Source organism: Diabrotica undecimpunctata, chromosome 10 (assembly GCF_040954645.1).
Source record: "Diabrotica undecimpunctata isolate CICGRU chromosome 10, icDiaUnde3, whole genome shotgun sequence".
Lineage (NCBI taxonomy): Eukaryota > Metazoa > Arthropoda > Insecta > Coleoptera > Chrysomelidae > Diabrotica > Diabrotica undecimpunctata.
The window spans coordinates 36202490-36216358 of NC_092812.1; the positions used below are offsets into that span (position 1 = coordinate 36202490).

At 32.6% G+C, this 13869-nt stretch overlaps 1 protein-coding gene across 1 annotated transcript in view; it reads left to right on the forward strand.

The window, feature by feature from the left end:
* Positions 1 to 4992: 4992 nt before the first annotated feature.
* Positions 4993 to 13869, forward strand: part of HisCl1 (Histamine-gated chloride channel subunit 1) — a 33885-nt gene continuing 25008 nt past the window's right edge. Inside the window, exon 1 of the mRNA XM_072546605.1 lies at positions 4993 to 5077. Within this exon, the coding sequence (XP_072402706.1) occupies positions 5001 to 5077 (77 nt within the window). The 5' untranslated portion in view covers positions 4993 to 5000. The remainder of the gene's footprint in view (positions 5078 to 13869) is intronic.

Here is a 13869-nt window from a genome sequence, read left to right on the forward strand (position 1 = left end):
AACCAACAAAAAGAATAATTGAAGAAAAAAAGCAACTAGGTATACAAAAAATGTCTGACTACAAACAACGATGAAGTTTATAAAGAATATAGAGAAAAAGATGGAGAGGCGAAAAAATAAATAACCCAACAACAGAATGAAGAATGGGAAAAAACCTGCTTAAATATTGAAACATACATAGAAGGTACAAGAACTTCGGAGTCATGGAAAGTACTGAAAGGATTGAAACAAAACTCAAAAGAAAAAATTAAATTGGAAAATATACAGGACAAAGAATGGAAGGACTACTACAAGGAACTATTAACAGAACAAAAACCACTATTCATTGGAAAAGAAAACAGGCGAAGACGAAGCAGATCCCCACAACAAGAAATATAAATAACAGATAGGGAAATGAGAACGGCCATAAAAGCAATCAAAAATAAGAAAGCACCGGAACCTGGAGGCAGCTCACCTGAGCTTATAAAATACGGATCAAAAACATTACATCGGATGATACAATGGATATTTCAGAAAGTCATAAATGGAAAACAGCTCAAAAAGGAATGGACGGAAGCATATATGACATATACATTTAAAAAAGGGGACAGAAAACGATGACTACAGAGAAATAAGCGTAATATCATCAATAGGAAGATTATATGGGAAGATACTGCGAGAAAAGATAGAGCAAGCGGTAAAAGGCAAAATCGAGGAGGATCAGGCAGGCTTCACGGCAGGAAGATCATGCATAGACCACATATACACACTGGAACAACTGTTGGAAAAGAAAAAAGCAAAAAATAGAAATATACATTTGGCATTTGTGGATCTGAGAAAGGCGTATGACTCTAAGGTCAGAACTATGTACAAATTAGAAATACAGACGAAACTCATAGAAGCTACAAAAGCTCTGTATAAAGAAAAATAAAGTGTCCATTAAAATGGGAACAAGAATCATAGAAGACTTCACCACAACAAAAGGGCTCCTGCAGGGTTGTTCCACATCCCAATCCTATTCAAAATATACTTAGAGAAAGCCTTGACTACATGGAAAAGAAAATCCGAAGGCATGGGAGTACCGATATGGAACGAATACCTATATACGTTAAGCTTTGCAGACGATCAAGTAGTGATTGCACAAGACCAAGACGTACTCAGATACATGATAAAGAAACTACAAGAAGAATATACCAAGGTTGGCCTAGATATTAACCTCGCGAAAACGGAGTACCTATCTACAAGTGAAGAAGACATAGAAGATCTACAGATTGATGACAACGTAACAATCAAAGGAAAGGATAAATTCATTTATGCGAGTTGGATCCCCAAAAATCCAACGGTGAATTTTTTTTATGGAAGTAGACACTTCGTCTCAGGATTAGCAACCTCCTGTGGAGTCTTACCTTGCCATGTTATCTATTCCTGTTTTAACTTAAACATAATAAATCATGAATGTGTTGCTTGTGTGAGTCCATTTCAAAAGGTAAAAGAAATAATTAGTTAGACTTACTCACAATCAATTTAATTTAACTAATCGGACGACCGGTTTCGCTTTCTATAATATGCAAAGCATCTTCAGGTCACGATACAAAGTTAAAATGCTGAAAATAATAATCCCATATTAGGGTGTTGTCCAATAAAGATAAAAACAAAGATAAAAACATAGGTAGGTGATATAAATTATATAAATTACAGTAATTATGCCAATATTACATGTCTGTGGCTTTATAAATGAATAAAAAGTTTAAGCAGACAAGGTACGACCCACAAATTGATAACATAGTCTATTAAACTGTATAAATAAACCAATAAATAAACATTACTTACATGCCGGTACTCTATTAGTTGCTGGTTGAAAGAACATGGTTCAAACTATCTTGGATTATAGATTGGATAGCTCAGGTCAACTATTGTAATTATTTAACAATAAACGGGGAAGTTCTTGAGGAGACAGATTGTATGATCTTCAAAGGATGTACAGATTGTGTGGGTGTGCAATAGTATAATCTTGTAGTTATCAAAATTTCTTTGATAAAGTTGTTGCAATATTCGGCAAATTATTGTAAAGTCCACAAATTTTTTGTTAAAATTAAATTAAGACACAATCACACACACAGAAACACACAGAAAACACTTAAAAAACGGGGGACGAAACAGACATTTAATTTAAAAGGAGTTGATTTTCAAAGGAGTTGATTTTCAAAAGAAAATCAACTTTCTTTTGAAAATCAACTCCTTTTAAATTAAATGTCTGTTTCGTCCCCCGTTTTTTAAGTGTTTTCTGTGTGTTTCTGTGTGTGTGATTGTGTCTTAATTTAATTTTAACAAAAAATTTGTGGACTTTACAATAATTTGCCGAATATTGCAACAACTTTATCAAAGAAATTTTGATAACTACAAGATTATACTATTGCACACCCACACAATCTGTACATCCTTTGAAGATCATACAATCTGTCTCCTCAAGAACTTCCCCGTTTATTGTTAAATAATTACAATAGTTGACCTGAGCTATCCAATCTATAATCCAAGATAGTTTGAACCATGTTCTTTCAACCAGCAACTAATAGAGTACCGGCATGTAAGTAATGTTTATTTATTGGTTTATTTATACAGTTTAATAGACTATGTTATCAATTTGTGGGTCGTACCTTGTCTGCTTAAACTTTTTATTCATTTATAAAGCCACAGACATGTAATATTGGCATAATTACTGTAATTTATATAATTTATATCACCTACCTATGTTTTTATCTTTGTTTTTATCTTTATTGGACAACACCCTAATATGGGATTATTATTTTCAGCATTTTAACTTTGTATCGTGACCTGAAGATGCTTTGCATATTATAGAAAGCGAAACCGGTCGTCCGATTAGTTAAATTAAATTGATTGTGAGTAAGTCTAACTAATTATTTCTTTTACCTTTTTAAACATAATAGTTTATCTATCTATTTATCTAATTAGCCTTCTTCGGTCCATCTTTGGACATAGGCCTCCCCAATTCTTTTACATTCTTCTCTGTCTGTCGCTACAGTCATCTACCTAGAGCCCACGTGCTTCTTGATATCATCTGCCCATCTTATTTGGGGCCTTCCTCTACTACGTTTATATTTCCACGGTCTCCAAGTTATAAGAATTTTGTTCCATCGGTCTTCTTTTTGTCTTATATTGTGTCTGGCAAATCTCTTTCAATTTTGCAACTTCTTGTCTAACATCCCTCACTTTTGTTTTCTCTCTTATTCAGTCGTTTCTCTTTTTATCCATTAGTCTTATGTGCAACACTTGTCTTTCCATTGCTCTTTGGGTTTTTATGATTTTGTCCATATTTGGTTTTGTAAATGTCCACGTTTGGGAACCATAAGTGAGAACAGGGAGTACGCATTGATTGTATACTTTGGTCTTAAGATACTGTGGATATCTTTTGTTTTTAAGAATGTAGCTTAGCCAAATGCCGCCCATGCCAGTCTAACTCGTTTTTTATCTCTGCTGTTTTCTCTTCTTTGTTAAGTTTTATAGTTTGACCCAGATATGTATATATATATATAATCCTGAACTTGTTCTATTTCATCTTGTCCGATCCTTATTGTGATGTCTTCATCTGTATTTGTTATGATTTTGGTCTTGCTGTAATTCATATTAAGGCCTATCTTTCTAGCTTCTATGTCCAGTTCTTTCATCATTTCAAATAACTCTTCTTTTTTATCGGTTATCAATGCGATGTCATCAGCGTACCTTAGATGATTCAAGCGTTGTCCACAAATTTTTATACCTTTTTCTTCCCATTCTAATTTTTTAAAAATATCTTCCAGAGCTGATTGAAAGGTTTCGGTGATATTGTGTCACCCTGTCTCACGTCAATGCTACGTCAATTCTGCTGTTAATCAAAGAACTTTTCACTGCCTAATGTTCGACACTGTCGAAAGCCTTTTCGAAATCTATGAACGCTATATATAGAGGAATGTGGTATTCATTTGCTCGTTCTATAAGTATTTTCATACTTAGTAAATGGTCACTTGTGTTGAATCCCTTTCTAAAATCAGCTTGTTCTTTCGTCTGGTATCAGTCGAATTTTGTCGTCAATCTATTGGTTAAATTTTTGGTTATTTTTGTAGTTTATACATTACATTGAGGGGTGTTATAAGACGGTAGTTTTTTTATATCTGCTTTATCCCCTTTCTTGTGTAGAATAATGGTTACGGACTCCTTCCAGTTGTTTGGGATTCTTTTTTTCTTTTAATATCTTGTTAAAAAGGGAATGTAGAGTATTAATTACCACATTTCCACCATATTTCAGCATTTCTGCAGTTATTCCATATTTTCCAGGCGATTTGTTGATTTTCATTTCTTTCAATGCATTCTTTATTTCTGATTTGCCTATTTCTGGCTGTAGCTCTGAGTTGACATTTTTTATTTTAGCCTTAAGTTGTTTTTTAATTTCTTCTGGTGGTTCCTTTTTTGTTTTTTTTTGTTTATAATAAAATTAATAAATAATAAAATAAATAAATTAATAATACTTTATAAAGTTAAAATATGTAACTTAAAGTTAATTTAACAACATTTAAAAGGTTTTTTTTTTTGGTGGCTTCAAGCATGTACATCCAGATAGCACTGATGATGGAATATTAATTTCGAAAACGTTCTGTGATTTAGCCCGATAGGGTTTTTAATATTATACCCCTTATAAATGAATTTTTAAATAAATTTTTTGTGATACATGGTATACAGCCAGCTACAGAAATTTAGTTTCCTTGTAGATATATACTTTGGTTCCATGCAATCTTTCAATATAAAATTAATAATTCATTCACGATCGAAAAGCCTAAAGTTTAATTAATAATAAGACCAAGTTTACAATCTTGAAAACATACGTTTGCAGCATTCAGGGTGTGAAATTATAATGCAATATAAAATCTTCCAATTGTGTCATGCAGTCGATAATACCATAAGACTTTAATTTGATTAAGAAACACGAGTCTGCTAGTTACTCTTATATTAGCAACTGTCACATATACACCATGTACTGTGTCGTTAAAATATTTATTGTTTTTATAATAAGTGAAACGGTTTCAAATGTTTCGAGTACACACAAATTGTAAGTTTTATAAAATTACGATAAAAATAGATATAATAATATTCATTATATATATATATATATATATATATATATATATATATATATATATATATATATATATATGTATATATACAGTTCAGGTTTTACAAGTCTTTATTAATGTTCGTCAATTTCGTTCTGTCCTGTGTTAGGCTTTTTCCATATTTAATCTCAATAATAACAAATCGTTTTTGATCTTTTTTTGTGTTTCAGCCGCAGTGTTTGATTCTTTGAAAATTCATACTTCTTTCATTCTCGTTATGTGACCGAGCCATCTAAATTTTTATATTTGGTTGTCCATATTTATATTTGCTTTAATTCGATATTGTTTTTTACCAGACATTCTCGTGTTTTATATATATATATAGATCGGTTTAAAACGTTCTCCTACGTCTTCCGATACCCAGTTGCCACTCCTCTCGATTCATCCATAACTCTTCTTCTATGTCTCTGTGTTTCATTTATCTATCATTGCCTTCTCTCCAACTGAAGCGGGTCTTCCTCTTTTTTTTTCTACCGTGAGGGGTCCACATTAAGACTTGTTTTGGGAGACGTTCTTCAGACATTCTCTGTACATGACCGTACCATCTGAGTTGTTGGGTACCAATATCGTCTACTATTGTATGTTATACTTTCATAATTTCTCTTATTCTGTTGTTCGTTACTCTTTCTAGTCTAGATTTTCCAGCTGAACGTCTCCAGAAATCCATTTCCGTTGCCTCAAGTTTTCTCTTGTATCTTTCCTTTATTTGCCATACTTTACTACTGTAGGTCATTATACTTTTAATGATATATCTTGTGCTTGTTATTATTAGAGATTGATTGATCCCAAAGAATACTATTGAGAAGGGAAATTGCTCTTCTTGCTTGGTTGTTTTTCTCCTCAATTGTGTCGTCTACGTTGCCTTCTTCTGTGATGATCATACCTAAATATTTATATGTGTTGCAATGTTTGAAAACTTCTCCATTTTCCAATATGAGGTCCTGTTGTTTCCCGCCGATGCACGTATACTCGGTTTTTTGAATATTGATTTCAAGTCCCCATTTTTTATACTCCTCGATTAATTTTCGAGTGATATACTCAATATCTTCATAATCTTGTGCTATCACTGGTTGATCATCTGCAAATGACAAAGTGTAGATGGTATTGTTGTTAATCGGCATTCCCACGTTTCTACATTTGCGCTTCCACAGTTTTAGAGCCTGTTCTAAATAAATTTTAAATAATGTCGGGGCGAGACAGCAGCCCTGCTTAAGGCCTTTATTCATTTTGAATCCACTTGACAGATTATTTCCAACGCTTATGTTTGTTTTCTCTAACGCATCCCATAATTTATAATGTGGTACGCTATCATAAGCCTTTCGTACATACAATAAATGTACTTCTTGATTAATCTTGCTGATTAAAAAAATCCCAACATGTGGATAAAAATTATGCACCGTTTTGCCGTAAAATCGAAACAACTGTAAACCATTGGGTTTTTATCAAATTTCGTTAATCGGCTATGTTGGCGTCAATTTTTGGTCAGACAGTCAAGCGAATGGACATTTCTTACATAAAATTGGCCGCTCGTTCTTCTGCCATACTCAGAATTTTCCTACATATAACGGTTCGTGAGAAAAATTTCCACTTGGATGTCTGTATTTGCTGAAAATTTCGTGAAAATTAAAAATGCATATTTTGTTTAAAACTTGCATTATTTCGATTAAGGGTGACTTGCTGATTAAAAAAATTTAAACATGTGGCTAAAAATTATGCACCATTTTGCCGGAAAATCGAAAAAAAACTGTAGACCATTGGATTTTTATCAAAATTTGTTAATGGGCTATGTTGGCGTCAATTTTAATCCGAGAGTCAAGCGAATGGACATTTCTTACATAAAATTGGCTGCTCGTTCTTCTGCCGTCCTCAGAATTTTCCTACACCTAACGGTTCGTGAGAAAAATTTCCACTTGGATGTATGTATTCGCTGAAAATTTCGAAAAAATTAAAAGTGTACATTTTGTTTGAAATTTGAATTATTTCGATTAAGGGTGACTTGCTGATTAAAAAAATCCCAACATGTGGCTAAAAATTATGCACCGTTTTGCTGGAAAATTGAAAAAACTGTAGATCTTTTAATTCGATTTTTCCTCTTTTCCGGAAATCGGGGGTTAAGGGATCAGAAAAAAATACATGTTTGGAATCAGCTGGACCAAGTGCATGTACCAAAACATTAAAGAAAATTTTTTTTTTGTTAAATTTGGCAAAAATTTTCCAAGGGGGTACCCTTGGATTTTTATCAAATTTGGTTAATCGGCTATATTGACGTCAATTTTGGTCTGAGAGTCAAACGAATAGACATTTCCTACATAAAATTGGCCGCTCGTTCTACTGCCACACTCGGAATTTTCCTACATCTAACAGTTCCTGAGAAAAATTTCCACTTGGATGTGTGTATTTGCTGAAAATTTCGTGAAAATTAAAAATGTATATTTTGTTTAAAATTTGAATTATTTCGATTAAGGGTGACTTGCTGATTAAAAAAATCTAAACATGTGGCTAAAAATTATGCACCGTTTTGCCGGAAAATCGAAAAAACTGTAGACCATTGTATTTGTATCAAATTTTGTTAATGGGCTATGTTGGCGTCAATTTTAATCCGAGAGTCAAGCGAATGGACATTTCTTACATAAAATTGGCTGCTCGTTCTTCTGGCGTCCTCAGAATTTTCCTACATCTTACGGTTCGTGAGAAAAATTTCCACTTGGATGTATGTATTCGCTGAAAATATCGAGAAAATTAAAAGTGTATATTTTGTTTAAAATTTGAATTATTTCGATTAAGAGTGACTTGCTGATTAAAAAAATCTAAACATGTGGCTAAAAATTATGCACCGTTTTGCCGAAAAATCGAAAAAACTGTAGACCATTGGATTTTTATCAAATTTCGTTAATGGGCTATGTTGGCGTCAATTTTACTCCGAGAGTCAAGCAAATGGACATTTCTTACATAAAATTGGCTGCTCGTTCTTCTGCCGTCCTCAGAATTTTCCTACATCTAACGGTTCGTGACAAAAATTTCCACTTGGATGTATGTATTCGCTGAAAATATCGAGAAAATTAAAAGTGTATATTTTGTTTAAAATTTAAATTATTTCGATAAAGGGTGACTTGCTGATTAAAAGAATCCCAACATGTGGCTAAAAATTATGCACCGTTTTGCCGGAAAATTGAAAAAACTATAGATATTTTAATTCGATTTTTCCTCTTTTCCGGAAATCGGGGGTTAGGGGATCAGAAAAAAATACATGTTTGGAATCAACTGGACCAAGTGCATGTACCAAAATATTAAACAAAATTTTTTTTTTGTAAAATTTGGCAAAAATTTTCCAAGGGGGTACCCTTGGATTTTTATCAAATTTGGTTAATCGGCTATATTGACGTCAATTTTGGTCTGCTTTTCCTACATAAAATTGGCCGCTTGTTCTTCTGCCATACTCAGAAATTTCCTACATCTAACGGTTCGTGAGAAAAATTTCCACTTGGATCTCTGTATTTGCTGAAAATTTCGTGAAAATTAAAAATGTATATTTTGTTTAAAATTTGAATTATTTGAATTAAGGGTGACTTGCTGATTAAAAAATCTAAACATGTGGCTAAAAATTATGCACCGTTTTGCCGGAAAATCTAAAAAACTGTAGACCATTGGATTTTTATCAAATTTCGTTAATGGGCTATGTTGGCGTCAATTTTAATCCGAGAGTCAAGCGAATGGACATTTCTTACATAAAATTGGCTGCTCGTTCTTCTGCCGTCCTCAGAATTTTCCTACACTTAACGGTTCGTGAGAAAAATTTCCACTTGGATGTATGTATTCGCTGAAATTATCGAGAAAATTAAAAGTGTATATTTTGTTTAAAATTTGAATTATTTCGATTAAGGGTGACTTGCTGATTAAAAAAATCTAAACATGTGGCTAAAAATTATGCACCGTTTTGCCGGAATATCGAAAAAACTGTAGACCATTGGATTTTTATCAAATTTCGTTAATGGGCTATGTTGGCGTCAATTTTAATCCGAGAGTCAAGCGAATGGACATTTCTTACATAAAATTGGCTGCTTGTTCTTTTGGCGCCCTCAGAATTTTCATATATCTAACGGTTCGTGAGAAAAATTTCCACTTGGATGTATGTATTCGCTGAAATTATCGAGAAAATTAAAAGTTTATATTTTTGTTTAAAATTTGAATTATTTCGATTAAGGGTGACTTGCTGATTAAAAAAATCCCAACATGTGGCTAAAAATGATGCACCGTTTTGCCGGAAAATCGAAAAAACTGTAGATTTTTGAATTCGATTTTTCCTCTTTTCCGGAAATCGGGGGTTAAGGGATCTGAAAAAAATACATGTTTGGAATCAGCTGGACCAAGTGCATGTACCAAAACATTAAACAAAATTTTTTTTTTGTAAAATTTGGCAAAAATTTTCCAAGGGGGTACCCTTGGATTTTTATCAAATTTGGTTAATCGGCTATATTGACGTCAATTTTGGTCTGCTTTTCCTACATAAAATTGGCCGCTTGTTCTTCTGCCATACTCAGAAATTTCCTACATCTAACGGTTCGTGAGAAAAATTTCCACTTGGATCTCTGTATTTGCTGAAAATTTCGTGAAAATTAAAAATGTATATTTTGTTTAAAATTTGAATTATTTGAATTAAGGGTGACTTGCTGATTAAAAAATCTAAACATGTGGCTAAAAATTATGCACCGTTTTGCCGGAAAATCTAAAAAACTGTAGACCATTGGATTTTTATCAAATTTCGTTAATGGGCTATGTTGGCGTCAATTTTAATCCGAGAGTCAAGCGAATGGACATTTCTTACATAAAATTGGCTGCTCGTTCTTCTGCCGTCCTCAGAATTTTCCTACACTTAACGGTTCGTGAGAAAAATTTCCACTTGGATGTATGTATTCGCTGAAATTATCGAGAAAATTAAAAGTGTATATTTTGTTTAAAATTTGAATTATTTCGATTAAGGGTGACTTGCTGATTAAAAAAATCTAAACATGTGGCTAAAAATTATGCACCGTTTTGCCGGAATATCGAAAAAACTGTAGACCATTGGATTTTTATCAAATTTCGTTAATGGGCTATGTTGGCGTCAATTTTAATCCGAGAGTCAAGCGAATGGACATTTCTTACATAAAATTGGCTGCTTGTTCTTTTGCCGCCCTCAGAATTTTCCTACATCTAACGGTTCGTGAGAAAAATTTCCACTTGGATGTATGTATTCGCTGAAATTATCGAGAAAATTAAAAGTGTATATTTTGTTTAAAATTTGAATTATTTCGATTAAGGGTGACTTGCTGATTAAAAAAATCAAAACATGTGGCTAAAAATTATGCACCGTTTTGCCGGAAAATCGAAAAAACTGTAGACCATTGGATTTTTATCAAATTTCGTTAATGGGCTATGTTGGCGTCAATTTTAATCCGAGAGTCAAGCGAATGGACATTTCTTACATAAAATTGGCTGCTTGTTCTTTTGCCGCCCTCAGAATTTTCATATATCTAACGGTTCGTGAGAAAAATTTCCACTTGGATGTATGTATTCGCTGAAATTATCGAGAAAATTAAAAGTTTATATTTTTGTTTAAAATTTGAATTATTTCGATTAAGGGTGACTTGCTGATTAAAAAAATCCCAACATGTGGCTAAAAATGATGCACCGTTTTGCCGGAAAATCGAAAAAACTGTAGATTTTTTAATTCGATTTTTCCTCTTTTCCGGAAATCGGGGGTTAAGGGATCTGAAAAAAATACATGTTTGGAATCAGCTGGACCAAGTGCATGTACCAAAACATTAAACAAAATTTTTTTTTTGTAAAATTTGGCAAAAATTTTCCAAGGGGGTACCCTTGGATTTTTATCAAATTTGGTTAATCGGCTATATTGACGTCAATTTTGGTCTGCTTTTCCTACATAAAATTGGCCGCTTGTTCTTCTGCCATACTCAGAAATTTCCTACATCTAACGGTTCGTGAGAAAAATTTCCACTTGGATCTCTGTATTTGCTGAAAATTTCGTGAAAATTAAAAATGTATATTTTGTTTAAAATTTGAATTATTTGAATTAAGGGTGACTTGCTGATTAAAAAATCTAAACATGTGGCTAAAAATTATGCACCGTTTTGCCGGAAAATCTAAAAAACTGTAGACCATTGGATTTTTATCAAATTTCGTTAATGGGCTATGTTGGCGTCAATTTTAATCCGAGAGTCAAGCGAATGGACATTTCTTACATAAAATTGGCTGTTCGTTCTTCTGCCGTCCTCAGAATTTTCCTACACTTAACGGTTCGTGAGAAAAATTTCCACTTGGATGTATGTATTCGCTGAAATTATCGAGAAAATTAAAAGTGTATATTTTGTTTAAAATTTGAATTATTTCGATTAAGGGTGACTTGCTGATTAAAAAAATCTAAACATGTGGCTAAAAATTATGCACCGTTTTGCCGGAATATCGAAAAAACTGTAGACCATTGGATTTTTATCAAATTTCGTTAATGGGCTATGTTGGCGTCAATTTTAATCCGAGAGTCAAGCGAATGGACATCTCTTACATAAAATTGGCTGCTTGTTCTTTTGCCGCCCTCAGAATTTTCCTACATCTAACGGTTCGTGAGAAAAATTTCCACTTGGATGTATGTATTCGCTGAAATTATCGAGAAAATTAAAAGTGTATATTTTGTTTAAAATTTGAATTATTTCGATTAAGGGTGACTTGCTGAATAAAAAAATCAAAACATGTGGCTAAAAATTATGCACCGTTTTGCCGGAAAATCGAAAAAACTGTAGATTTTTTAATTCGATTTTTCCTCTTTTCCGGCAAACTGGGGTTAAGGGATCGGAAAAAAATACGTGTTTGAAATCAGCTGGTCCAAGTGCATGTACCAAAATATTAAACAAAATTTTGTTTTGTAAAATTTGGCAAGAATTTTCCAATGGGGTACCCTTGAATTTTTATCAAATTTGGTTAATCGGCTATTTTAGCGTCAATTTTGTCGTCAATCAACAACGAGTTATTGATAAGTTATATCTTTTAAAATTGACATAGTTGGCCTCGATCGCGTAGGCAACAGCGTGCTGCTGAGATTTCTACTAGAATTCCATTTTCCACTGCCCTTTTACCGTTTTCAAGCATTGAATTTTCTGTTCTGTTGGTTCCTCTACATGTTCCTCCTCATTATCTTTTAATTGATCTCTTAACTCATTTGTTTGAATCATTTCTTCATTGTTTAACATACTTGCTATAATATTATGTCAAATAATAGTTTTTTTGTAACAATTTTTGTTTCAGGATTTTTTTGGAAACGATTTCCACATTGGAAATTGAAACGTCCAAATAAAATAAAAAAATGTAGTGTTTATTGTGATTTATTCTCAATTAAAAATATTTAGTGAATAACATGCAAGAAAATATTTGTGGAGCTACATACATATATAATGGATATTATATTTTATAACCATGGTATTTTTATAAGAGATATTTTAAAAAAGTGCTGGTTGGTGATTTTTGTTTTCCCATGATTCATTTCGTTAAATAAAATGCCGATGTTTAAAATAAACACTCCGTTAAATTGCCCAACTCTCGAGGTGATGTCAAATGGTTATAAAAGCATACAATCTTAAAAGATATTTATTGCGTCATCATGGATTATGAGTTTAACAATTAATAGTTTTATACATTTTTATTTGCGAGCTTATATAACATAACTTAAAATGTCGCGAAAAGACAGAGTTCACAATACATGCGTTTGCGTTGTATGAATGTAACAGTTTTTTTTAATGACATCAAGATTTGTCTTCCCGATATTCTACAAGGTTAGGGTAGACTTTTACTCAGCATTGTAATTTATACATTTTTTGGTCGAAGTAGGTAGGTACATCCTTTTTTTAGTGGCTATTTTAATCCTATGATAACACAACACAACTGCCGTGCTCTAATTTCTAAAATGATCTTTCTTCTTTAGCAGGAGCTCTAGCTTTAGTAGCTCTAGTATTATTGTCTCTTCGTAAAGTAGGTTATTTATTTATATTATCCACAGATAAAATAAGTATATTCCAGCAAAGAAATAATGTTTTCGTATAATTTAGCTGTCCTTATGAGTTGTACCAAGAAGCGTAGAAGCGAAAGAGAATTATTTTTTTATTTGGTGTATAGCAGCATTTCCCAAACTTATTTTTCCGTGGCCCGGATATTTTTGTGCTAATCCTTCGTGGCCCACTAATTTTTTTTGAATACCCTGGTGTGTTTGTATGTGTGTACAAGAAAACATATTTAAATATTTACTATAGTTTTATATATTTTAATAAAAAATCATTAGCTTAAACAAATAAAAATCAAATACTTTATTAATGAGAAGTATGCAGTTCTTTCTGGTTAACTAAAGACTTCACGTTTGGATGAAAAGATGTTAAATTTATCCTCAGGTCCCGGTTCGATTTCCAAACAGTTCCTATATTTATTTTTGAGGAAAACTAGTGTTGAAAATTCTGCCTCATACTTATAGGTCGTAACAAAAGGAATTTATCGCTTTTTCTGTTAAAACTGGGTACTCAAGAGCGGCAAGACAGACAAAAATCTATCAGTGGTATTTTGTCAAATATGTCTTTGACTCAATATCTCAATCCGGAAGTCCTGTCTCGGATTCTACGTCCATTGTAAATGAATTCCTTATCCATGCTTTGTTGCTGTGAATGGGGAAAATGTTCCTTCAAATTTGCCTTCA